The 26,005-nt window shown below is 41.0% G+C and overlaps 2 protein-coding genes across 7 annotated transcripts in view; both read right to left on the bottom strand.

Moving 5' to 3' along the window:
- Nucleotides 1-8,439, bottom strand: part of STRN (striatin) — a 64,990-nt gene extending 56,551 nt beyond the window's left edge. For 2 of the 5 annotated variants that reach the window (XM_038130550.1, XM_038130552.1), the window contains exon 1: nt 7,986-8,433. In XM_038130550.1, the coding sequence (XP_037986478.1) occupies nt 7,986-8,291 (306 nt within the window). In that variant the 5' untranslated portion in view covers nt 8,292-8,433. Of the gene's footprint in view, nt 1-7,985 lie in introns of all 5 variants that reach the window. The other 3 variants (XM_038130549.1, XM_038130551.1, XM_038130548.1) reach the window with 3 other exon arrangements.
- Nucleotides 8,440-9,636: 1,197 nt separating this feature from the next.
- HEATR5B (HEAT repeat containing 5B) overlaps nt 9,637-26,005 on the bottom strand; it is a 57,226-nt gene continuing 40,857 nt past the window's right edge. For both annotated transcript variants that reach the window (XM_038130545.1, XM_038130547.1), the window contains exons 32-36: nt 21,269-21,538; nt 19,238-19,462; nt 17,151-17,302; nt 13,997-14,210; nt 9,637-12,383 (exon numbers count right to left, since the gene is read on the bottom strand). In XM_038130545.1, the coding sequence (XP_037986473.1) occupies nt 12,079-12,383; nt 13,997-14,210; nt 17,151-17,302; nt 19,238-19,462; nt 21,269-21,538 (1,166 nt within the window). In that variant the 3' untranslated portion in view covers nt 9,637-12,078. The remainder of the gene's footprint in view (nt 12,384-13,996; nt 14,211-17,150; nt 17,303-19,237; nt 19,463-21,268; nt 21,539-26,005) is intronic.

Raw genomic sequence — 26,005 nt, 5'->3', positions numbered from 1 at the left:
ATAATTTAAAGTAAATCTCACTTCAAATTTATGGGCATTTAAAGGTCAACAGACATCATTTGACAAAGAGCTACTAAGACACACAATTCTCTACATAATTCTTCCATAATTCAACAACCAGGTCTTCAGAGGTTGAGAGAAAGAGGACAAAAGGGTGGGGGGGAAACTGCAGGGAAAGTATTGCAAAAAATATGCAGATAGCTAAAATAACTAAATACATTATAGAGATGAATCAATCTGGAGCAGTTGTGCTAACCGGTCTACCAAGATCTGCCAGAAGGACTCTGCAGGCTGCCAGGGTACTCAGTATTTTAGATTATAGCTGGCTCACTCAAGCACTACATATTTAAGTATATTTGTAAATAAGTGTAGGCATGCCCCAGGGGTGAGAAGAAAAGAGAGGGAAGGGGGAAGGGAAATATCAATGGTCTAGTACAACTAGGGAACAATTTTAAGAGGCACCATCCTTCACATCACTACACACACCTACTAGCACTCTGTGCCAAGAGAGGCTAGGAAGCTTTTGTAATTCCTGCAGCCACTTAAGATAACAAAACTGAAATGGGCCCACAGGCTGAAACCACTGGCAGTCACCAAGGCATATTTAACTTCACCCCACACAGAAGGCACTTCATCCCATTTATTCCTCACATGCTCCAGCTTGATGATAGCACCTCATGAGACCAATGCAGAGCACAATCTGCTACTGGCACCTTATTTTTGTTGGACTTCTCAGAGATGTCCTAAAACTACCATCAGATATAAACCCAGAAAAACCATCCAAAAGAAATCAAAGATTTAGTTTACAACAACAAAAAAAAAACTATGGATGAAAATGCCATTTTCTTACTTTCTTTGTCTTTTTCAAACAATGTTTTCAAAGAGAAAACACTGTTTCTGAAGAACAAATTCAGTAAGACTGAAAAACTCCTAATAAATTATCCAGAATTTATTCACAATTTATACCTGGCAATACCTTGGTTACTCTAGTGTAGGCATCTCAAAAACAGAAGATTTGTTTTTCTGCAGTTTGAAGTGTTTTACTTCATAGATTTCTGTTCAGATAGCCAGTCTTTCTTTTATCCTCTCTTCAGTGCTGCCTTTCAGTGTTCTAGCAATTTTAAGCATCAAAACAGTTGCCGAGCAATGTATAGTCAGCTTATTTAATCATTCTTCATAAGCAAAAATTTTCCCACCAGTCATTTCTGTGGTACACATACTCAAGTGGTGAACATTAACTTTTTTTCGACCCAAGAGCACGTGCCACGTACACCAATACAAGCACAAAGAGAGAGCAGCTTTTAATTCTATTATGTAATTCTATAAGCAACACTGTAATGGCATGTCACAAAATAATCACATATTATGAGCTGGAGTCTAAATTGCAAATGCTCAAATTCCTTTCCACTTGCTGTACAAGAACAGCAGAAATGCAGTGACAGCAGTCAGCACCAGGACTGATAAACAGACTCATGGCCCACATTTAAACAGACAATGGAGTCACAGGCCGAATGAATCACTTGGGGTATGGCAAGACAAGGGAGAAAAAATCTGGAGGAGATTTTTAGATTTGGCTTCAGTAACAGAAAGAGGAGTGAACCAGACTTGACCACACAAGCATTTGCAGAGGCAATTGGCACACTCCAGTTCCTCACTCCTACATCCAGGATCAGCTACTCCTTGTATTCAGGCATGCATGACCACTCTGAACTGACTTGGGCATCAAGTGAAACAAATACAAAGATAAGTGATTTTGCTCTTACCTCCTGTTTACAAGCTAGGATACGAATATCATGCATGCCATTTTTGCTCCAATGCTTTTGCAATCCTGCCCTATGTGACTGCACTAAAGGGAAACATATTCCTGGCTAAGACCAGAAAAAATGCAGTCTTTCCTCACTGCAATCCTTAATTTAACTTCTTTATCACTGGGTTATTTTCAAAAACACTCAGTAGTAGTGAGCATATAGCGAACTTTTTTCAAATAGGAAAAGAACATCTGGATGAGTTCATCTACAGGCCCACACAGAACAGGTCACTCAGATAAAATGAACTTTTGTTTTCACATTTCAGATAATTTTTATCTCTAGTTTATTGTCTGCAAAGCTTGGATTCTGAGCACTCTGAAATTATTCCAAAGAACTCTTTCAGGTATCCAAGCATTTCTCAGCATTTAGAACTAAAACATAAGGATCCATCATCTACTTCAGTTTTTACCACTTTTTAACTACAAAACGTAGAAAGGAGGACTTGACAAGGATCACCAGCCTTGTTAAGCCAAATAGACGAGTAGGTTACTGGCCAATACTTACTTTCTCAGAAAACTGTTTACTGATAACAGTTACAGCTTGGTATTTGTACAGTCTTACTTCTTTTAGCATTAAATTAAGATGAACCAAAAGTCTCAAGCAATTCACGTGATCTTCCTTGGGGAATTTTACACAGACCATTCTAAAATTAGTTAATAAAGTTTCCGTGTCTACTGAAATGCCAATAAAGGCTAAGTTATATTTGCAACTTGTTGTTCAAACAGTGCCAAGTTACTTATCTCTGATGCAATAAAACTGCCATAAGCCAAGACCCTCAAAAGAAAAAGAAGGGCTACATTTTGAGTAGGACAGAGATACCAATTTAATTTAAAATGTGCACCACTAAAGTCACTTAGGATGTTTCACCATATGCTAACCTGACACTGAAAACCAAAGTTTTCCATCTAGAATACAGTAATCTATTCCATTTTTGCTCAACCAACAAAAACAGAAAAATGCTCTTTTCTTTTTGCAAGTATAACTTTCCAAGAGACGAGTTTGAAAGGTTTAAAGACCACTTGGAGACAATGTAACATTATAAAATTCTCTCAGTTCATACAACATCAATATTACAGCACCATTTTCCTAAAGGATTTAGGCTATCTAAGAAACACATTTTCATTACACCTAAACTAAATTACAGGTTTGACAGATATAAGAAGAACTGAAATATCTGATGCTAGGAAATTATCAGATCAACTATGCAAAAAAAAATAATCAAACTATAAAAACCAGGTACACACCTGCAAAAACATTTTCTCATCAGTTTGTACTTCCATTCTACATCTACAAACTTCTGAATTTCTGAAAAGTCACTGAACATTTACTCCCACTGGTCCTCCTCGCTTAAGTAAAAGAAGCCATGAGAGCACATCAGTGATTATATTGGAATTAGCTGGCAAACATGCATATAAGTAGAGGAGAATACAGTTTGCTTCACATGAATCTGTGAAATACAAAGTTTGCAAAAAAAAAAACCTTGTGAAAGGTTATCTGGTAGTCACCAAGGCCCATTTAGCATCACTTTTCCCAAATAAACACACCTCAGTATTGCGACCACAGCTTGTTTTCTTCTGCCTTTCTTCTGATTTATCATATATATATAAAACAATAAAGTTGAAATTATTGCTTTTCCACAGTGGAGATGTACGTAACATTAATCACTGCTGTTTCTTTTGAACTATCTGCCTTATGAGAAAAAATATTTCATAGAAGACTTTTACAGCACTTCTGCCAATTCATCTTTCACTGAGAAAGATGAATTCTCAGAAATTTGACCTAAATCATCATACTTGAAAATCTTATACAAAACTTCTTCAAATTTTATTTCTTTTCCATTTTATTGGTCACACTGTATCTTCAGGACATTTCCATTAACTTAATAACTGATTTCCCCAACTCACTGCTCATTACTTTTTTCTCTGAACAACGTTCTCAGATTATCCAGCTATCAGAACAACTTCTAACTAGAAATTTAATCCAACAAGAGGACCGTTATCTAAAAGCCAACAAACTGTAAATATCAACAATTTCTGAATCAAGTAACAAATGTCCTAAACCACCCTATAAATAGTCACAGCCATCTGTCTGATTTGCCCCTTCTCCTCATTACTTTAACTTGTCTATCTCCAAGGACACAATCTTACCACGTAGCATGCCTGGTTTCATCGCCTGCCTCTTGCAGGAGAAAAGCAGCAGCAAGGGGCAAGATCCCCATCCGTGATCCCCCCCCAGAGAGCTGACATTACTAAATCTGGCTTCCATACCCGATCTCAAGTGCTTATCTATTACTTCCATCACATTGCTTCTATTACAGCTGTTTGCTATCATTTAACCACATTTTATCTCATTTCATTATCTCTTTCCCTATCATTCGGGTGGTGTTCTCTTGTTCTTTTGGCACTGTCTTACAAGGACTATTTTTAACAAAGCTGTAGAAACACAAGCACATTGTATCCACCCATTCTCCCTAATTTCCTTGCAAACTTTTTCAAAGGAAAGTTTACCCAGGAAAAATAATTTTCATGTAATGCTATCAGGTCCCACCACTCCTATGGAGTCTACTACTCCAAAGAAACAAGTCACTAGTTAGAGGAAATGAAAACTTCAGCAGTGATGAGGACAAAAGCTAGAAAATTCCTTAGCAGGATGGGGGGGTTGTCCATAAACACAGTTACAGCATAGCAGTTTGTTGCAATTTAGACCATTTGTGAAATGCGGAGAAATGCCAATATCTGTAAATCTGCACTTTTGCCAGAAAAATGTTTGTCAGAAGCAAAACTTTTCCACAGCAACATATGCATTGCTTGCAAAGACAACATTTCTAGCCAAAACAAAAGCCACACACCCACCCACACCCACCTTCCGAGCTCATCCAGCCTTGTTGCTTGCTGGGACAAGGACGTGCATTGGCAGCGCTCGGCTCTGCGGGGTCCCAGACCCCGGGGCAGAGTCCCCATTGCTCCCCCAGGGGTGACAGATTGCTAATTAAAAGGGAAATAACATCCAAAAGAGACAGTCACTCCCAACCAGTCGGAAGACCCATGGTTAGGGCAAGACAGCAGTATGGGAGGCAGTTCAACCCCTGCTTGCCTCAAGCAAAGATACGGATTTCAAATGCAGTGCCCTGCATGTGCATTTGATCAAACCCTTTGCTATTTTCGGATGGACTTGTCCAACACATAATGACAACTCTGAAATGTCTCTGTGTCAGTCCAGAAAAATGCAGAACAAAAAAAACTGAAGTTTGAAACTTGCAGAACAGGAAACCCTGTGTTGTCAACTCTCCCAAGCAGCTGCTAGAAGAACCTAAGAAAAGGAAAATCACTAATTTCTGAGAAGATATGAAAATAGATTATAATGCCATAAAGCACTGTTTGTGAATACTTAAATGTACTTAAATGAGGATTAATAACTTTAGTATTCATCCTAGTTAATTACTTCTCAGGGCATCACAAAAGTCTATTCTTAGGATAATTTTTCAATCTGCAGATGTCAAAGTAGTGTAAACAGAAAGCAAGCATTAAAAGTTAAATATGCAATCAGCAGATAAGCATCTAGGGGAACCCCATATTAATCTGTTTTCATTCTTATTTGATATACACAGCTTACTAACGATGCTTACATAGATATAAACAGTGAAGTCCTCTTTTGCCTTGAATGAGAAAATTATATAATAGAGGCAACAATAATTTCAAAAGGTTCAAGAAAAATAATTAGAAAATCAGAATAAACAAGAGTATTTGCCAGGGAAAGCAAAATACAGGCACTGATAGGGAGAAAAACCTTGGAAAGGCAGTACTAGACCAGGAACTAAGAACAGATTAAACTGCCCAGCCTGCTAACTCACCTATGTTATGAGCTTGGGTGTGTGTCCCCTGAACAAGCACCACAGAACCCAACAGGAAGGTATTCTACCTGTCCATCACACTTAGCTCCACACAGTTAATTAGAAGGATAAGAAAAAGATAAAATAAAAAAAAAAGCCCAGAGAGGAAGGTAGAGTGGAACTAACCAACAACTACAGAGCAGAAGCCAGGCACAGTAATAATGTGGCATAAGGTATCCCAAGTATTTCAGTATCATGGCAGGTAAGGATCCAGAGATAAAAAAAGTCTGCCTCTTAGAAACTAGATGAATTGCAGGAAAAATAAAAGGCTACTAAGACCACCACAGTAAATAGGTCCTTTGCCCCACAGTCTCCCAAGAGTGGATGGATAATCTAACACTGGAATTTGCATTGGATAAAAAGTACAATGACGAGCACTGCATCTTTATCTCAGGAGAGAGAAACTGTCCAACCTCAAATTTCCATTATTCTGTTAAACATTTCCAAATATACAGGCCAACAAAAGGCTTCAGAAGGAGCACAGACCAGGCCTTTAATTAACACTGCTCATGCTTCAGGTGCACAATTTCTAAAAGCCACCCTGTAGTTGCGGAACCCCTACCACAAACCTCTCACATGGATCCAAGAACATTCATCTGCAAATGGTCACAGCAGACGTTAACGCCTGATGTCTGCAGAGATAGCCAAGAATTTTGCACCTTCCTGAACATGACTCTGCAGCAGATAAATGCTGTTACAGCTCGTGGCAATGCCAGCCACAGCTAATTATAACTTTATTGAGATGTTTTGGCAAGAGCCAAAGGCATTCAAGCAAACAACTTGTGATGGGGTTATCTGCCTGCCACTGATAAATACATGACTTCTGCAAATAGTCTAAATACTCAATTTCTTTCCTCCTCTCTCATCCGTAACACCAAGCTTTTGAGGGATACCTGGGGGAGGAGGAGGGAAGTCATGCTGCTGAAGGATGTGATAAATATGCAAAGTGTTATTACTTTTAATACACTGGCAAAATTTCCTAGGTCCTGTAAAAACAGATTTTTTTCTCCAAAGCAATATTTGATATCTGAATCAGCTATGAATATATGTCAAGATATTTATGGGCCTCCACTGGATATACGACACATGAGATTATTCCTATACACAGCTAAGCTAGAAACTTTCTACACAGTATTTACTGGATGTAGTGAACAGAAATATGATTCAGTTACCAACCAATTTCTCACTGAATCGTGGAAGGTAAAATAAAAATTACTCTCTTGTTCTCATGACCACTTCCTTTAAATTCCTGCAAGGGAACTCTCATTAAAGAACGTCACACCTACCACTCTTCTCAGAGTGGTTGTTTGATGTATGTAGAAAGTAAATTTTAAAAGATGGAAAAACCAACCCAATAACCAAAAAAACAGAGAAGTGGTTTGCATTACTAAAGAGTCTCAAGACTCTCTCGACAAAGACTGTACTTTCAAGGAAAGCCAGAGAAAGAAGAGATGGACAAGAAAGAGACAAAGAAAGGAGACCTAAAAAAGAAACCCATAGACACTTTTCAGTCTCAAACATGGCCAAATGAAAACCCAACAGTGGGCTGCTAGCTACATGGCCAGCGTTAAGGTTTAACGCAGGGATTTTCTTGTAAACAACACCAAAGAGGAACGAAGGTTGCATTATCGACTGTTATTGGAGTTAACGCAACGTGCCCATCACTGAAGTATCTGACAGCAATGGCTCTAGGCCAGCAGCTCCCAAGTTCTTTAACCACAAGATCACTATCAGTGCTTTCATGCATTAATGAGAGTATTAACCCCACCGCTTTTCAAACGAAAACACTACATAACGTGCCCCACAGTACCGAGGGGGATCCAGCCGGTCCCGCGGGCCTGGCCCCTGTGCGGGCGGGGCGGCACCGAGGGCCGGGGGCAAGCGCGGCACAAGCGGCGGAGCCGCGGCACAAGGGGGGCGCAGCTCGCGGGGGGCAGATTTTAACAGGGGTTATGAAACTGGCGACAAGTTGGGGCGGCCAACCCCGAGGGGCATCCGAAAAACCCCGGGAGGAGAGGGGCACAGCGCGGAGGGGCCGCTCGCCGCCGGGCAGGGCCCGCTCCCCGCCGGGCCGCCACGTCCCACCCCCGGCCCGGCCGCGGCGGGGGGCGGCCGCCCTCGGGGGCAGCGCAATAGCCCGGCCGGCCGCTCCCTCTCGGGGGAGACGACAAGCCGTGGCAGCGCCCAGGGCGGCCGCTCCCCTTCAACTGCGCAGAGACGGGGGACACGGAGGGGGAGCGGCCGCCGGAGCCGGGGCTGCGGGGGGGGTAGAAGGTCGCGGGTGTTACCTGCAGCTCCGCCCGCTCCGCCTCCCACTCGGCGCGCTCCGCCTCGAAGCGGCCCCACTCGTGCTGCAGGAAATGCAGGATGCCCGGCACGCTGTATTGAGCCCGGGACGCCGAGAGCGGCGCGGCGGCTCCGGAGGCTGAGACTCCCCCTCCTCCGCCGCCTCCTCCCGCCGCGGCCGCCGCGGCCGCCGCCGCCGCCGCCTCGCCAGGCTCCAGCCCCGGCCCGCCCGCCGGCGGCGGCAGCAGGAGGGCGTTGTTATTGTTATTGTTGCTGAAGAAGACGCCGGGCCCCGCTTGCTCGTCCATGGCCGGGCCGGGTCCGCCTGGCTCGCCGCCGCCGCTCCCGCCGCGTCCCGGCAGCAGCAGCAGCAGCAACAACCTGGGCGCGTCCCGCCCGCCGTCACCGCCTGACAGCCGCCCCCGCCCGCTGCTACGGTGGCCCGGCGGGGACAGCGCCGGGGAGCGATTCGCCCCTCCGCCTCGCGCGGCGTCCTGGGAATTGTAGTTCCGCTGGATGGCGGGGAGGATGCCTCGATCGCCGCCCTCTTCCCGCGCCGTCCGTAATTCCAGGGATGGCGTTCGGACGGCTGAACCTCAGCGCCGGGACGTGCGGTCCGGTCGGCTGGGCGGGGGCGCCGGCGGGAGGGGCCGAGCAGGGGCAGTCCCTGCAGCGGGAGCACAGGTTACCTCCACCTCCACCTCCGAGCGGGATCGAAAGGGCTCGGGCTCTCCCGCAGCCCACCCCAGGAACACGGGAAGGGCGGGTGTCTCGCAGCAGTCCCACGTGCTCCCATCGGGCCCTGCCCTGGCAGCTCCGGCTTTTCTGCTTCTTTTGCTGTTCTGAGCAGCGCTCGGCCTCTCGCTGCCAAAAGCTGGAAACCCTGCCCAAGGCTACGGGGGTTTCTTGAACACCGTTTGCAATGTTGGAAAGGAGAGCGACACAACATTTTTCAGGAATTGTCACGCTGCCTGTTCCACGAGGAAAGGGAAAACGGGAGCCTGCGGGATTGAGGGCGGAAGATGTCGGCAGCGCTGCCCTCTCCGCATGGCACCGAGGGACGAAGCCGGGCTCCTTTTCCACGCCATGTGCGCCCCAGCAGCAGAGCCCTGCTGAGGGCAGACGAACGCGCCGCTCCGTCGGGCTGTGCCGAGGGCCGGCACCGTGTACAAGATGCTGTGTGCCACCAAGGCGGTGCCACGGCGCTCCCGAGGGCAGTCCCTTGCGCCCATCGCCGCGGCCCGGGCGCGCCAGGAGCGGCCCCGCTGCCTTGGCGAGCAGCGGTTCCTGTTCGTTTGGGGCTGCTCCGAATCCGCAGCCGCCTGCCTCGCAACCCTGCCCGCGGAGTTTGGGCTGCGGCTGGTGGACGATCTCTCTGGGAGAGAGCACTAAGGAAGCTTACTTAGAGCATCAGGAGAGCAACGGGGAACGGCAGCGAAAACACGGGACAGGGAGCGTGATCTGGGGGACCTCGGCAAGGAACCCGTGTAGAACAAGGCTCCCCCAGAAAGGCAGGAAACAGCAGAGAGAGAGAGATGAAAGATGTGAAGGGGAAGCGGAGCAAACAGTTTCATTAAAAAGCACATTTAAAAGGCTATCGACAAAGAAAAAGATGAAAAGGACAGTGACAAACAACAATAAGCACTACGGCCATTTAAAGTTACTTCAGTTTTTTTAATCAAATGGAACTTGATGCCAAAATATTGTGTAAAACCACATGATTATAACTTTAGTATCAGGAGCAAGCAGAGAAGTGAACGAGGACTAAACTGGGGAAGGATGTATACAAACGAGAGTTGTGCATGTTGTAGACAGCCACACAAAATACAAAGAAAAACCTCTCCCTTCTCTATCCCTCTACATCAATCTACTGCCATTTTCTCTTCTGCTATCTTTTTTTTGTATTGTTCTACTGACTTCTTTGTTATGCTTGATTGCTACATTTCCCTCACCACTTCTGAGACTTTCAGACATCTTGTCAACTAGAGTCTAACCACAACTTAAAAGTGCTGAGATAAAACTTAAGGTAAACAAAACACGATTCTAGACAAAATCTCTCCAAGAAGTCATTAATTCCTAGACTACCTGGTGGAGGGGAAGGAATCTAAAACAGGTTATAAACTTGTTTTCTGTTTTACTTGCAAAACGTTTGTGTTGAATTTTGAACTGGAAGAGTCCTTAATACTTTCAAATGTTAAACTGGTTCAGAACCTGTAAGCAAAATAGATTTGTAATGCTAGAAAGACTTATTAGAAAGGGATGTATTTAAATCAATTTGATTCCCACTACCTATAGTAAGATGAAAAATTAGTAAAGTTACTTTCGTTCTCATGTACAGCACATTTTTTTTTACATCTGCATATATCTTTACTCCTGCAGAACAATGGAACAAGACTTGATTACCATCTCTACGAAAAAAAAATTGAGATTAGAGTACGCAGCACTTGCTGTGTCCTCACTTTAGTACTAAAACATACACTGTGAAATAAAAGCATTTCTGATTTTATGTTAAATATTTTGCACCCAGCCAACTTACCATAGGGCGAAAGAGCATTATCTTGACCATTTTGCATAGGTACTCAAAGGGATATTAGATAAGGTCTTAGAGGAAAATAGAAAGCCTAGAGGCAAGTATCTATGCAAAAATAGTGATCTACAAATATTTTAAGCAGATATTAGTCATATTAAATTCTATTTACTATCCCTTTGTTATATTTGAAGTTGAAGCATCTGAAATATGCAGTTTTTACAGAGTATACAGAGAAACATCAGAGATGAAACTCAGCAGGCCTAGTGGAGACCTATGGTTATGTTACTTCTCTCTATAAAGCAAAATGTATAGAAAGATCCCTATAAAAGCCCATAAATTCAAAAGCTGTGTCAAAAGAAAATCATGTAAGTCAGTCTTATATACACAGGAAAATACATGGTTCCACACTTCTGCCAATAGGAAGGTTGAGCAGCAGACAGACACACTGGGAGTCCCTGGCTGTGCATGCAAGGGTAGCACAGCACGAGAGCCCTAAGCCCCAAAATCTGCACATCAGACTCACTCGGATGTGAGAGGAGCCACATGCTTTTGAAAAAAGCCTGGAAAGGGAAGGAAAAACTGGAGGAGTCTGGCTCTCACTTGTGTTCTGCCCCCTGAATCAGTAAAGTGCTCCAGTAATCTCTGCTTGCAAAGTTGATCGAGGACTACAGGTATGATGTAGCCAGAAAATAAAATCTAGCAGGAAGGTTAAATACTTATGAGTCTGGACAAAGGGCAGAGCACTGACTCATCAGTTATTCAACCAGTTACTGGCAGAACAGAAAGACTGCAAACATAGAGCACCTTACAAGGGCCAAGATCTACACTTACAAAAATGCAGATAGAAGGCAGTTCTCCTTATAAACTCAGTTTCCAGTGCATTCTTTAAAATTTATATCCGAAGAGATAGGGGATTAGATTCTTTGCATCCTTTATTAATTTTCAAGCATGGAAACGGATTTGAAAGAGATATACACCACATAAATAAGGACAACTCATTAAGACAGCATGCTTGATCATTCACCTTAAGAAAGGCTGAAAATTTTCAATTATTTTGTTGTGGGGTTTTAAGGTTTTTTCATGCAAGCTGAAACAATCTACGAAGTCCCTTTCCCTATTATTTTTTTTAAATAAAAGGAAAAATTCGTACTTCTACACTAGAAATTCCCCATGGTACAGGGTAAGTACTTCATAACAGTTTTTCCTCTTCTCTCCATCCCCACTGTGTTAGTGTGTTGGCACAATGGCGGGATAACAATCACCAGATTTCAAAAACCTCTGGAGGGTTTGAGATAACTTTTAAAAATAAATAAAACTATTTAGATACAGAATAATTTTTGGTGGATAATTTATAACAGAAATTCATAAATATGATCACAATTTCCTAAAAATCTATACAAATACATGTAACACCACTTACTTCCCTTGTAATGCATGGATTTCAAGTAATTACACAAAGCTCCATTAGACAACCTTTCACATACAAATTACACAAAATTAGACATGTATGCAGAGATAATGTAATGCTTCTGACTACTTGATGGTCCAAAAATAATAAAAGTAATTCAAAAAAAGCTAGTTTTCAGTTTAATTGTTGGGGTGGAATGTACTGTGGGTGGTGGTTGCCTAGCAGCTGCTTTTGCTTTGCTGGCCTGACTTGCTCGGACTGCAGTTTCTAGACGTGTTTTCAATTCAGGGGCAGCTCCCATTACTGTCTTGAAAGCATGTGGGTAAAGTGGACCAATGTGCATTAGATTCTGAAGTGCAAACTCGTGAAGATCCTTAGATGCTGTAGATGCAGAAGCAAAGGCATTTTCATTCAGTAAATAGGAGATCAGAGTGGGAACAAGAAGGGCAAGCAACTGTACTCCTAAAATGAAAGAAAAAAGATGTAATTATCATATCAGAGAATGAACCCAAAAAAATTATCAGCTACTACACAGGTAAGGAAGGGTAATATTGTTTTCAGAACTGACATTAGAAACTGTAATAAAAAATTATCAAATTAAAAGAACTGAAATGTAGATGGCTTCCTGTGCTTTGATCAGTCCAATCTGTCTTACCAGGACTGGAATTACAATTTCTATTATTGTTCATTACAGTTATATTGATCCTGATGCTTATTTTGAGATGCTTTTGCACCATCCAATTGAAGATCACTGATGAAAGATTTTAAGATGTAGAATGCCTATCATATTAAATGATTGCAGAACACTTTTCAGGCAGATAGAAATGCTATTCAGTTGAATTTGAGTATCCACCTCCCCAGTGAGCATAAGTGAACTGATACCAGAATGCAAGTGTTCACAAAAAAACCAGGGACAGTCATCTGCTGTTATTTATGTTGTACTGGTGTGGGAGATCTTAATTCAAAAACTAGCAGGGCAGATATACTTCAGCTAGCATGACCTAGTAAGGCCACGGCCCAAAATGGCAAAGGGATCAAGAGGGTTGACCTTGAGAACAGAAAAGGCAGCTAAACTTAAGACACAAGGCAAACTTTTGTACCTAGGAAGAATTTAAATACACCTTTAAAATGTGTAACCTGGTAATTGTGCATTTTAGGCTCAAAGAACTTAAAAATTATTGGTGACTCATTTATCTAAATTGTTTTAGATTACCAGAGTATTAATTATTTTCCTTATAGGTTCTGACTAATCCATACTCATGGGGTGAATGTCTCCAGCCAGCAAATCAGATGACCTGTTTCCTCATTTGTTTCAGTTACTCTCTCATTTTCATTTCATGTGTGTTTCAAACAACTGTTCCAGAAGCAGAATGCAGCTCAAGAAATTTTATATTCTATCAAAAAAGAGAAACTCCAACAAGGAGTGTGTTGGGGGGGAAATAACCACAAAAACCAACCAAAAAAAAACCCCAAAAAATAAAAAACCCTACACAATACTACCAATAGTAGTATTTTTACAAGGAACTTTTTCAGCATTTGAAGTCAAGTGTCAAAGACAGTAAGTCTTCAGAATGCCCACTGTTTCAGCTGAAGAGTAACTAACTCAAAGATAAACTATGAGTATTGTATTCTATCTAGTGAATCTTGCTTAATCTACAATCAAGATACTCTGATCAGTATAGTTCAATTTCTTGGGCTCTTAAACTAAAACTTGTTGAGCTGGTAGAAGCAATCTGATAAAAGTCTACTAAAATAATTAAAGTTAACAATGAGAAAAAGTAAATTGAAACAGCATGAAATACAAATTTCCAAACAGAATAAAATATCACTTATTACTGCAGTTCATGTTTAGATTTTTTTTCCCTGCCATCACCAGAAATGCAAAGGTTACAGCATATCATGCTGTATATGCTATGCAAGTTCATGTATACAAAAGTTCTAGCACTGGAATTACAAAAGAATGTTGCACACACAGTTCATTGTGATTATGCCATTGAGTTCCTAACTGCAACATTTTTAGTGTTCAATATTCTATTTTAGCATTACTCATTTCTCTAGAAAACCTAAATACTTACTATTCTGCTCCTCACCAAGGGCAACCAATGTTTCAAGGACTTTAATTCCTTCCTGGACTGCTAAAAGCTCCAGATTGTTGTTCGGGCGGCTCCTTTCCACAGCTTTCAACTTCTCAACCATGATAGGGGCCAATGAATGAATATATGGAGTCGACAGGGCACGATTGGTGTGTTGGAACACAGAAAGCAGAAGCTGGTAACACTTGGCTTGAACCTAATCAAATCAAGATAAATACATTGTCCTCAAAGTTATTTGTTAACTCAGGGAATATAATAAACTCTGTTATCTCTGATTAAATAATAAAAAAAGAGACTACTAAATGGGAAGGAAACATACTAAGTAAGAGGCAAGCAGCAACACAGCCCAGCTAATAAAGGAGTATTAGCCCAGTGTTCAATAAAAGGAAGGACAATTAGAAAGAACATGCAGGTACTAAGTAGCAGTAACAATATAAATCCTGAGAAAATAAAGGCATAGTTAATGTCACACAAGTCAGTCACACCAGTTCACAGTGAACTGCAGCTTTAGGTCTCAGAACTACCAGCTCTAATAGTAGCTTAATCTTCAAAATCGTGATATGCTATTCCAATTCCAGAAAGGCAACACTGCCCATAAAAATGACTCAGAACAAAGTGATCTTATTGTTCTAATATAAGCCAAGGCTGTCCAAAAGTGTCAGGCCTTTCCATCCTTGCTTCTCATTCTCCATTTTGTGCTGGTGTTAGCCTAGGACTATATGAGCTGATCACAGAATGCTCTCCTTGTCATCCTTCTATTTTATTTTTTATCCTCCTCCCTCTCTGTGGAAAGCAGAAATTATAAAAGCCAAAGTTTGGGAAAATAACCCACTGATGATCTTGTTCAGATGAATTTATGAATACGTTTTTTGGGGCATACAAAGATCTTCCTCCAAAATCTACCACAAATAACCCAGCATTTTTGAAAAGGTGAAGCCTCACAACAAATATGAGGATAAAGCATTGCACGTGTTTTCTAACTGCACTCAAGTCCAAACAGGATGAGTTATCGAGCACATGCTGAACAGAAATGTTCTAGAGGAAGTACTACTGAACAAAATGATCTGTGAGGAGATCCAGGGATTAGTGGAAACACAGATATATAAATAAAAATACTGAATAAAGATCATAGATTATAAAAACTACTGGTAAGAAAATATGAGTTATGAGCTCATATTACTGTTAATTCAACGGAATACAGCTGCAGGTTTTCTATACAATTCAATATTTAAGGTCTGAAATAATAACATGTCTCATATCATTTGTATGCTTTGTAACAGAGCTCCACAGAAGAATGTTTTTCCTTAATGCCTTACTCACCATCATCTCTGACCTTTTCAACAAATTTTACCTCTATCTCTCCATACTGTTACAAGTAATTCTCTTCCTTTTCTGTCTTTCTTTAAACTTCATTCTTTAATAGCTGTTAAAGATGATTAGATTAACCTTTGAAATAAGGAGTGAAAGTATTTTCTTAAATGCAGCCATATTTCAAAAGAGTTTTATGACTGTGTCTGACAGCAGAATTTCATCAAAGTGTTTTTCCTTTGAACTGTCTAATACAAAACTTTGGACCATTGTGCATTCACGGAAGTCTACAAAAACTCCTGAAAGGTAAAATCAGAGCTTCTTCAAAGCATAAGAGTCACACTCTCATGTAAAATTTGCCCAACAGCGTTGAAACACTTGGATCTCTCAACTGAGTTATCTTGTTGGAACAAAAGGGAGTTGAGCTCACCAGACTTCTGGTTATTACTATACATGATATTTGACCTTTTCATGTGGTAATAGTTTCAAAAATACTCCTGTATTTCTTTTAAGGCATCAGTAGTTTCTTTGGAAGAGTCTTCTCCTTAATCAGTTCAATGCACTAGGTACAATCATGACCATGCTTTTATTACAAACAGGTGTCTATCACTGACTGCCACAAGGAATATTTTACATTTAAAAAGCCAGAATGAACACACAAGTGTTACAGAGTATTTGCTCTGTACATTGCTGAGAAGAGAGTGGACACCATCTGGCTGCTCTCCAGACTTGCTCTGTGTGTTACAAAAATAGTGGTAAGTTCCAGCTGACGGGCAGCTTTCCAGCAGGGTAGTGGGCGACCATGTACTTCTCTCTCACTGTTCATGTGTTTATACAGAGCTCAGAGAGAGTACAACATAAAAGTTTCACTTAATACAACTGACATTTCCATTCACACAATAAAATTCTAAGTAGATTTCCACTCTTTTTTAGAGTCAGGCTTCAGAATCAACTGAATTTTATGTTCATGCTGGAAAACACCTGCCCTGCTATAGAGAATTATCAGTCTACACAGGATTTTAAATGCCTCACTGTGACCCTAAACACATCCGCATTTTTTGCATGTTTTTCTTCTCAGGAATCCCTGCAGTGTTTGCTTGTGGAAACATCACAGATTTTTCTCCTTGGCTCCCACCTGCAGATTTGTATACCCTCTCAAACTGATAGATACATTCATGGCTGGAAAAGTTAAGTTTAACTACCCACACAGTGCATTAGCCTGCTTGAACCAGGTCAGTCTACAACTTTTTTAACTTTCCTCTTCAATGACTAAATAATTCAGAAGGCATTTCACAAAGGCAAGCCAAAGGAAAGAAGTGGAATCATGAAACAAATGAATCATGATATATAGATGTTTTGATGGTGCCCACAAAATTGTATTTTTGCTCACAAACTGAGTTTTGTATGAACACGCAAAATAAGCACAGGTTTTGCACAAACAAATATAAAATTGATCAGAAATGTGGGCTGTAACTTTATCTATGGAAAAAATGGTTTAGTTTGTATTATAAAAGATCAACACTAATGTAAAAATGTCACCCCCTTTATTGATAACCAACCTTTTAATCTGATAAAACTTCATATACCAGAGACTGGTTTTGCCTTTTAAAAAGCTGAAGTCAAGAACCTGGCACAAAGCCATGAACACTTCATCTAGAAGCACTAAGTTTGAGTTTCAATAATGCATTGTTGAAAATTCTAGTTATCCTGACAGCAGTACCTGTCCCTGAAGTAAAGGCATCACAAAACATTCAGGAAATGTGTTAAATATATCACGATTAGTTTCTGCTGGCTGCATATCATTCACATTCCTATAAGATGATCTTACCCAAGGATCAGAAGAGTTCAATGCACTTCTAAATCTGTTCATACATCCATTTTGTAAAGACTGCACTCCAATTATTTCAGTGCTTGCTGACCAGAGGAAGAGAGCAATAGCTGTAAGTATGCTTACTTCATCAAGAATAGGTTTAGAGGCTTCTGAAAAACAAAAGCAAACATGCTGTTAGCTTATTCCAAAAAGGCTTTAGCATTTATTTAGTAAAATCCAGCAAACACAGATAAAACTCACAAAGAGGAAATATATGTACTTTAAATTATTTGCAACTGCACATGCATTTACTTATTACAGAATCATTGTTGACTGTGACTGACAAAAATCGGAGCAACCCTATTCTAACTTTTGTTTTAATAAAGTAAGTCAATGTTCTGAAACTTAAGTATCAAGGAAAACATCACCACCCACACTTTCTCGGACCAAGTCATGCTTTTTGTTTTCAGAGTGTAAACAAGAGAAAAAAAGATATTTTTAGATCTTTTCCACATTAAAGGTGTACTTCACTTTTTTAAATTATTATCTTCAGCTGATACAGCAGAGTAAGAAATAGATATCCAGCATGGCAACAACTTCTACTTAACATGAGGTTTCACAGAACAGACTAGTTGATCTGACAGCCAACTGTCACCAATAGGAACAGTCCTACTTTAACCTTTCCTGCTTTTCAAATAGCCTGTATTTACCATTGTCACAATTTTTTTTTCCTTGCAAAATCTCTGTCTTCACAGATCTCATTCATGAATTCACAACAGGAACAAAAAAATGTATATATAAACTATTATAATATATATAAAAAGCACTGTTCTGCTGGACTGGTTGGCCACATTGGTTCTGCTCTCCCCTGAGAGGCACAAAGAAACAGCATATATAAAGTCAGCAAAAAAGAAAAACAGCATGACTGCCCTTTACAGATGTCAGCTAGCCACTCAACTGGCTTAGCCATAATGTGAAACCTCACTTCAAAAAACTAGTCCAAGCATTTTAAGTGACAATTTTTCTTACATTATTTAAATTATTTTAAATCTACATTGTTTAAATTTTATTGAATGATGAGGTTTGAAATTGAATGCAGTAGAGCTGGCTTAGATTTTTGTATGTGTGATCTGCCACACTACACAGAAGATTGGAAAGGAAAACATACGCTCTTGCAAGGAACCAAGAAAAATTTCTGATGCCTGCAAAAAGGTCTCCAGCCAGTGATGTTTCTGGAAAGAGGGCCTTTGAAACCTCTACAGTAACTAAAGGCTGGAAAACAAGTGCTGATGTGACAAATCAAATTAGAAGTTTGGCTTGGTTAACACGAACCTAGTGATCCTCCCCCTTTGGACATTTCAGAATCATTTGCAATTACCTCCTCATTCCCTGTCTCTCACATGAGTAACTCCATTCAATCCTCTCTTCATTCTCCACAAATGGCTCCTTGGCAATGCAATGGGATGTTTTTCTTGCTGACTACCACTATGCAAATAGCAAATCTTTGTGTCTCTTTTGCTAACTATGCAGCTAAGACTATACATCTATTTCACTTTTTGAAGGGCAAGGCAAAGCATGTACGTGAACCATAAGAGGTAGTCTGCAGTTCTCTGAAGAGACAGTAACCATTGTGCTGGTGAGTAACCGGGATTTTTTGGCCAGGATTTCTTTCTCACCAAAGAAAGCTTTTAACAGTGTTGTGAGTATCCTACTCCAGTATGAATCTTTCCACAATTCTCTGTGGCTGTCCTCCCATTCATTCACTTTAACACTGACTGTCATTAAGACTAAATGACTTGTGCCAGCATAAAACCTGAGAGGCTGATGCCAGATGCATTGCAAAAGGGAAAGCTTCTAACTGGAGGTTATGATCAACACTGTCAAAGAAGACAGATCAAAGACACATCTGAGGTAGGAACTCCTGAGATGTAACTATTTTGTTAGAGCCAATGTTGTGCTTTTCAACAATAAAATCTGTTAAGTAACTGAGGAGTTTTGCTCATTCAGGTCTTATATTAATTTACAGGCAGATACCACACTTGCATTTTTATTACAGAAAACTAATTTTTCTTGAATTTTAACTCCTGCACTGGGAAACCACTTACCAGGCTGAGAGTCTTCCAAGATAGATGCCAGAGTGCTGCGGATAAGACCTGTCCATTGTTTCTGAGTTTCATCAGTCTTGACTGTTGGAAGAGTAACAATCGTTTTTATCCCTTGAAGAGCTGCAGTGACTGGAGGTGGGACCTGATTATCTGCCGACTTTACTGCTGTTTCTTTCAATACCCTTGTTATCAGAAATAGGATAGTGGGTAAGATTGTCATACACCCTAAAAAAAAGGAGAAAAAAAAATTAAATAGAATTTTTAAAGTGTGGTAGATAAGCTCTTTGTCTTTCCCAATATGGATGCATATGGTTGGAGACAAAGGAGATGAGATAAACTGCAATTCAGGTAACAAGTAATATGTGTCCTCCAACATTTTATCACCAAATTCATTCAGCAGTGCTACTGAAGTGCCTCGTGACACAAGTGATACAAGCCAACAATTGAAATGCTGCTGTCAGTTCAGGAATGATGATTTAGCTACTACAGCTTTGTCCTACATGGCATGTGATACAAGGTATGTCATCCAGATTGCTAAGTACCTTAGAAAAGGATCTACATATCACTAGGGTCTGATAGACAGCAAAAATAAGAGGTCTGGAAACAAGTATCCAGACTAAGGTGCAGCACTTTCCAAGTAAGGTGGTGTGCCCCACCTCACCAGAAGCAAAGAAAAGGAAGCTGTTTGGGAGTCTCAAATCATGGACAAAAGCTGTAGCAGTTTCAATAATACATGCAGACTTTAAGCCCCTACAGGACTGAAAGAAGAGTGCTGTTGGGTTTAGGCATGCAAAATCAATCTACAGATCACTTCAGACTGTCAAGTCTCTTTCCGTATCTCTTCTATGCTTTGTTTTTCCACATCTGTGGAAACACAAATCCTGCCATTTTCCTACTTCTGAGAATGCTGTGAGGATAAACACATTAAGTAAAACAATGATGACAGGAAGGGACTGCTCTTTAAACTAACAGTAGTTTCTGAGCTACTTGCAGTGGCCACTTGCCAAGTGCTGGGAGTAACACCCTCACTCCAGTCAACACAGAAGTCATACAGTTACTCTTTTTGCCCACCCTCTTTCCCATCACCCTCTCAAAAAAAAAAAAAAATCAGGACTCAAATAAAAACAGGGCATTACTCCAACTCAAAATCTGTTGTTCCCTAAAAAAGTGCAAGGCACAAATTCACGAATTTCTGTTTGAAGACAAGCCATATTGTCTTTTCAGCATAACTTTGTCCAAATATGTTATTTGCAGTGCACCTCATTAGGGAACTAACTTTAAAATGTCTTATCTATAAGAGTGGGTGAAACTTCCCAAAGATTCTTGAGACAACAGTCTAGCAATTTGCCGTCCAAAAAGCAAAAGTCAAAGAGCACAGCTTCCCATGTAATTGTGTCCTTTACCCATAAACTTCACTCAGTGCAATTATCCCAGCTTACACACATCCTTTGTGACAGTCTTGCTGGGCAGAAGAAAGCTCCATTTAGTTTATAATCACATTGGGAATGACTGACAGCCAACGGCTGCAAGGCCAAGTGTACCACAGATGAATTGTGCTGTTTTTTCCTCAGTAGGATTGTCTTTTCATACAGCTGCTGCTTTTCATGAACTTTTCAGGAATTTAATTGTCTCCAAAATGTCTGTGTTCTTTAACAATATGATAAAAAACTGACCAACAGGTTTCAAAAGCGTGAAAAAAGGGGGAAAAATCCAACAATGAAATCAGATTGGTACAGGGGCTTAAAATCTAAGTGTGTTATTGAAACACTCATACAGCCTTTGTTCACAGAACTAATTTCCTCGGCAAAATCTGCAGCACACATGCAAACTTAAAATCAAATTTCCTTTATGCTGCTCACTGGAAAAGCCTGAATTTTCATTTAGTTAAATGTTTAGTTAAATGAATTTCCATTTAGCTAAATATTATTAACGCTATGAATTAAAACATTCACAGCAAAGGTATTTACAGTTTGTTTTTAGCATCATATCCTCACTGTGCTACCACTCACACATTCTGTTACAATGCCTTACCTGCTGGAGAACACAGGGAAGGCAGGTCAGACAGAATATTAACGGTGGCAGCCACAAGACGAGCACTTTCCTCAGAGAGGTGGGATTTGGCAGCAATGTGACTTGGAGAATCCGACACTTTTGAACTCAGATGGGGCATGTGTCGTACTAGGATGAACATGAGCAACTCCATGGCTGCAAAGACTAGAGATTTTCCAGGCACAAGACCACCGCTCTCACCTCCCTCTCCTAAAGCAAGAGGATTTTCTTTTTCTTCATTATCATCTTCATCTGAAAAAGGAAAGAAATGTCTGAGGAGACAGTTAAGATGCCGTTCCAAAGATTACATGACACACTCTTCACAAGTTAAAAGTTAAAATCAAGAAGAAAAAGTTGCTTTACCGTAAGATAACACAAACATGGATCATGTCAGACTAAATGTTTTAGTTAGAATGACTTAAAGGGGTTTAAAATGCCTTATAAATACTGTGATTCCAACAATACTTAATAAAAATAATTCTGGAACTAGAAAACAAATGTAGTCTTGCACAAAATAAAACTACAGCTAATTATTTTGCTTCTCTTAAAAACGATCATAAAATTAACAGCAACCAATGACAAACAAACAACCAGGACAATATTTTTTTTAATTAAATAGCTATTAATTAAATGTTCCACCCTGACAAAATCTTATTCTACCCTAAATTGATTATGAAATAAGAGAACAGAAAAGCACTGTAGGATTCTATGTCTATGTCTATCTCAGTATATTCAGTTCAAAAAAGGCTCTCTTTTGATGGCAGCTTGGCCAGCTGCAGTCTTTCCTTCTCCCATTAAACAGCAGAAGAGATTCAGTAAGGCAAAGCTGGCCTGAACTACCCCTATAGAGCTCCTATGAATTTAAATGATTGCTACTGTTATCACATTCATCAATCTGAAAAAAGCAGCTTACTGGGCTGACCGTCAACAATTCCATTAATTCATATGAAGGAACAGAGCCTGCATTTTCAGTTGTGCTGGTTCCTCAAGTTCCAGCAAAATTTTCTCCCTGTTTTTACATGGAAAATGGGCAAAAGCTATCAGTTGGGTTTTTTTTTTATCAACAATACATTGTGCCAGATTAAGATAGTAATTTTCCTTAATAAGAGAATTTTCTCTGGGGTTTACTTCATTTCTTTCAGGTAACAGAAAATCTGGCAGACCTACCCAACTTAACCAGGTACCAATGAACTATTTCCCAAGTTGCCTCTTAGAAACTAATTTACCTAGCAAAGATGGAAACAGTGTATCTGAGATTTTTTTAAAAAATTGTAAAGGAATGAATGAACAGGGAGCCTCTTAAAAGGAAGGGGTCACTAAAAGTACCTAAGAAAGTAGCTTTCAGACTGCTGATAATCTCCAAGCATAGAGACCCCACATCCCTGGGCACCTACTCTTCTGCTTCTCCTCTCCCACGGTGACCAATTTTTTCCTTGTATCCCATCTGGATTTCCACTGCTGCAGTTTGTGTATATTGCCTCTTATCCTTCCACCACATGCCCTTCAGAAGACTCTGGATTGGCCTTGTCTTTAAATCCCCTCTAAGAAGGGGGTTTGCTATTCTATCCCATATTAACCCTCTCTTCTGCAAACTAAGTAAGTTCAGCTCCCTCAGCCTCTCCTCACGGGTCACACACTTCACCTCCCTAAGCAGCTTAGTGGACTTCCATTAAACTTCCTTCATGTTTCTCAACATCTGTCTTCCTCAGAATGAGGAGGAAGGGCAAAGAAAACTAGACGCTGCTCCAAATGCATCTTCATAACCGTATCCTTAATCCACTGGTCATGCTTTTCTAACACAGCCCAATAACAGAGGCATCAGCATTGCATAGGTTTCACACAGAGATTCACACACACAACTCCTCCTCTGGCAAATCTGCTATGCAATCTGCCAGCCCACCAGCCTACACCAATGCACATTCCATCCCGAATGCAGGATTTTGCATTTGTCTTTGCTGAATTTCAGCAGGTTCTCTCAGACCTGCAGTTCAAAATTCCCCTAAAAGGCAGCACCACCCTCCAAGCACACCCACCACCTGCCCAGTTTGGTATCATCCACAAATTTGCTGAGAGTACATTCCCTCCTATCTGTCCTATGTGCTTAACAGTAGCAGACCCAATACTGATCTCTAAAGAACACCAGTTGCAACCAGCTGCCAGTCAGACTTGAATCACTAAACTCCACTCAAGCGTAGCAGTCCAACAAATTATTCTCCTACTTTTCAGTCCACATCACTCAACTTGACAATGATATTGTAGAATACTGGGTCAAAAGCCTTGCAGAAGTCTGAATAAACAATATTCACTACTCCACCTCCAAAGTCATTTATTTCATCATAGAGGGTGATGAGGCATTAATTGCCCTCAGTAAGTCTGTGCTATTTCAAATCATATTCTTCTACTTCATGTACTGAGAAGTGGTTTCAAAAGAAATTTACTCAAAAACCTTTCAACAAGCACAGCAGGCTTACTGGCAAGTTCACTCAAACCCCACCTTCACGCCTTACTCAAAGTTAGTCACAGCATTTCATTTTTGCTATTGATTGAAAAGCTTTCTTGAGCTATACAAAGATGATTGCAACAAACTTAGCATGTCATCAGCCAGCTCCCTCAGATGCATCACATCTGGTTCCAGGGTATGGCCAGCTTTTTTGTGAGCAGTCCCTAACTGGATGCTCACCTGCTGTAGCTAGCACTGCTCTCCCTAGGCTTGCTCATTAGACACAGACACAGGAGGAGTAAGCAAAGAAGATAACAGTGCCTTAGTTTATCCTCCAGTGTGTTTTGTCATTAGATCACCCAATCCATTCAGCAGCAGGACCAAATTTCCTCTGCTGACAACATATCTATGAAAGTTGTTCTTGTCACTTTGGACATTCAACACCAGTCTCAGCTCCACCTAAATTGTGCTTTCCCAATTCCACTCCTCCATACCCAGGAAGACTTCAGTAGTCTTCCTTGGCAGCTTGACCCCATTTCCAACATCCATGCACTTCCATGTCACATTTGAGCTCAGTCAGAAGTTCCTGTTCAGCCAAGTCAGCCTCCTGCCATGATCATTGTGAATGAGCTTTATTTTGTCACCAAAGATGAACAATCCCTCTTACCTTTGCCCTTCAGGAAAGCTTACCACAAAATTTCATCTGCAAGATCTCATCTGCAAGCTCCCTGAACAAGCCAAAGTCTGCCAAGTCAAGCCAAAGCTTTTGCTCTGCTACTCATTTTCTTTATTTCCCTTGAAATTATGACCTCCACTATCACCTAGCTGGTACAGCCAGAAGTACTATTAACCTTCGAAACCATTTCTTCTGTGTAAGTGCGGAGCAAATCCACTGAGCCTCACCCTCATCTGGACTGTCCAGCATCTGGACTGAAGAAGTCTGTGCTTCATACACTTCTGAGTGTTAGCCTCCAAGCAGTGTCACCCTTCCAGCACAGGGCTGGATGTTAAAAGCCTTTCATGAGACTCCCATAGCTTGACTGGAATGCTTCTTTGGGTTGGTTTAACATGGCTTCATTCACCTCCCCTTCTTGATTAGGCAGCCTGTGGCTCCTGACTGGTATCACCCTTCACTTCCTTTCAGTGTTATCAGCTCTGATCTGTCAAAGTAGGACAGCTGGCTCCTTTCCTCTTGCTAGAACTCTTTCAGTGTTCTCCAACTGAATATCTGAAGATAGAGCCTTTTGTTGCTGGAAGTCACAGTATTGCAGCTGCCACCTTCATGCAAGAGTCATCCTCCAGGGCCATATTCCAGCATAGTCTATGGCTATCTCTCCTTCTGAGAAACATGGGACTTCAGCTCCTGCACGTGCAGGACCTCTGAAGAACATTTCATTCCTCCATTTACCTTTCCTGACACCACAGAGTCTGCTCACCTTCACAAGTATTTCCTTCATGTCTCATAGGCGAGACCAATGTCACTTGAAGCTGTGGCTGCACAGACAAGCCTCTGGAGCACAGGCACATCAGCATTTTCACCTGAATTTCAAACCTGGTCATTAGACCTCTGATGTAGCAGAGGTGATTATCCCTCAGTCAGCAGACTTGTATGCCACTGCCACCATTATGCTGACTCCAGCAGTCCTGTACAGTCTTGAGCAGCACTTCTGGGCAGCATGAGCATGCCTTTCTATGCCAACTGCCTCGCTCCTGTTGCACACCCTGTTCCCAGAGATCCTGGTAGCTGACACGCCCTGAGTGCCCTCAATAAGTGAAGTAAGAACCCAGGTGCAAGTCTGCTCCACTTCCTGGCAAGATCTCCTGGGCAGGCAACTTTCCATACTGGTTTCAGGAGCAGTTCACTCACCTCATGGATGTCACTTGTGCCAGGGACACATCACAATAACCTGTACTGGTGGCTAAATCATTCAGCTTCCGAAAAAAAGTAAATGAAGTGCTAAGGAGGCAGCCAGTAGAGAAACATTAAGGAAACTGAGCAAGGTATTAATTAAGGGGTGTGCTGGGTATAACTTGCACCACTCTTATTCCAGAAAAATTAATGAAAATCACAACATGAAATGAGAATGATCAGAGGAAGAAAAAATACAGCTTACAAGATTTAAGAAGTCAGCAGGTAATTATGAACACAATCAAAATTATCTGTACAATACACAGCATTTTCCTCCTAAGTGTAACCATACTCTAATGCAACTGAGTTCCTTTCCCAATATGAAAACCTGTTGCTTATTTACTCTGCAAAGCAAGCCGTGTTTACAGAA

The sequence above is a fragment of the Motacilla alba genome, chromosome 3 (assembly GCF_015832195.1).
Source record: "Motacilla alba alba isolate MOTALB_02 chromosome 3, Motacilla_alba_V1.0_pri, whole genome shotgun sequence".
NCBI classification, from domain to species: Eukaryota; Metazoa; Chordata; class Aves; order Passeriformes; family Motacillidae; genus Motacilla; species Motacilla alba.
Note: the sequence above shows the minus strand (reverse complement) of the source record. Positions and strands in the feature narration are given on the sequence as shown.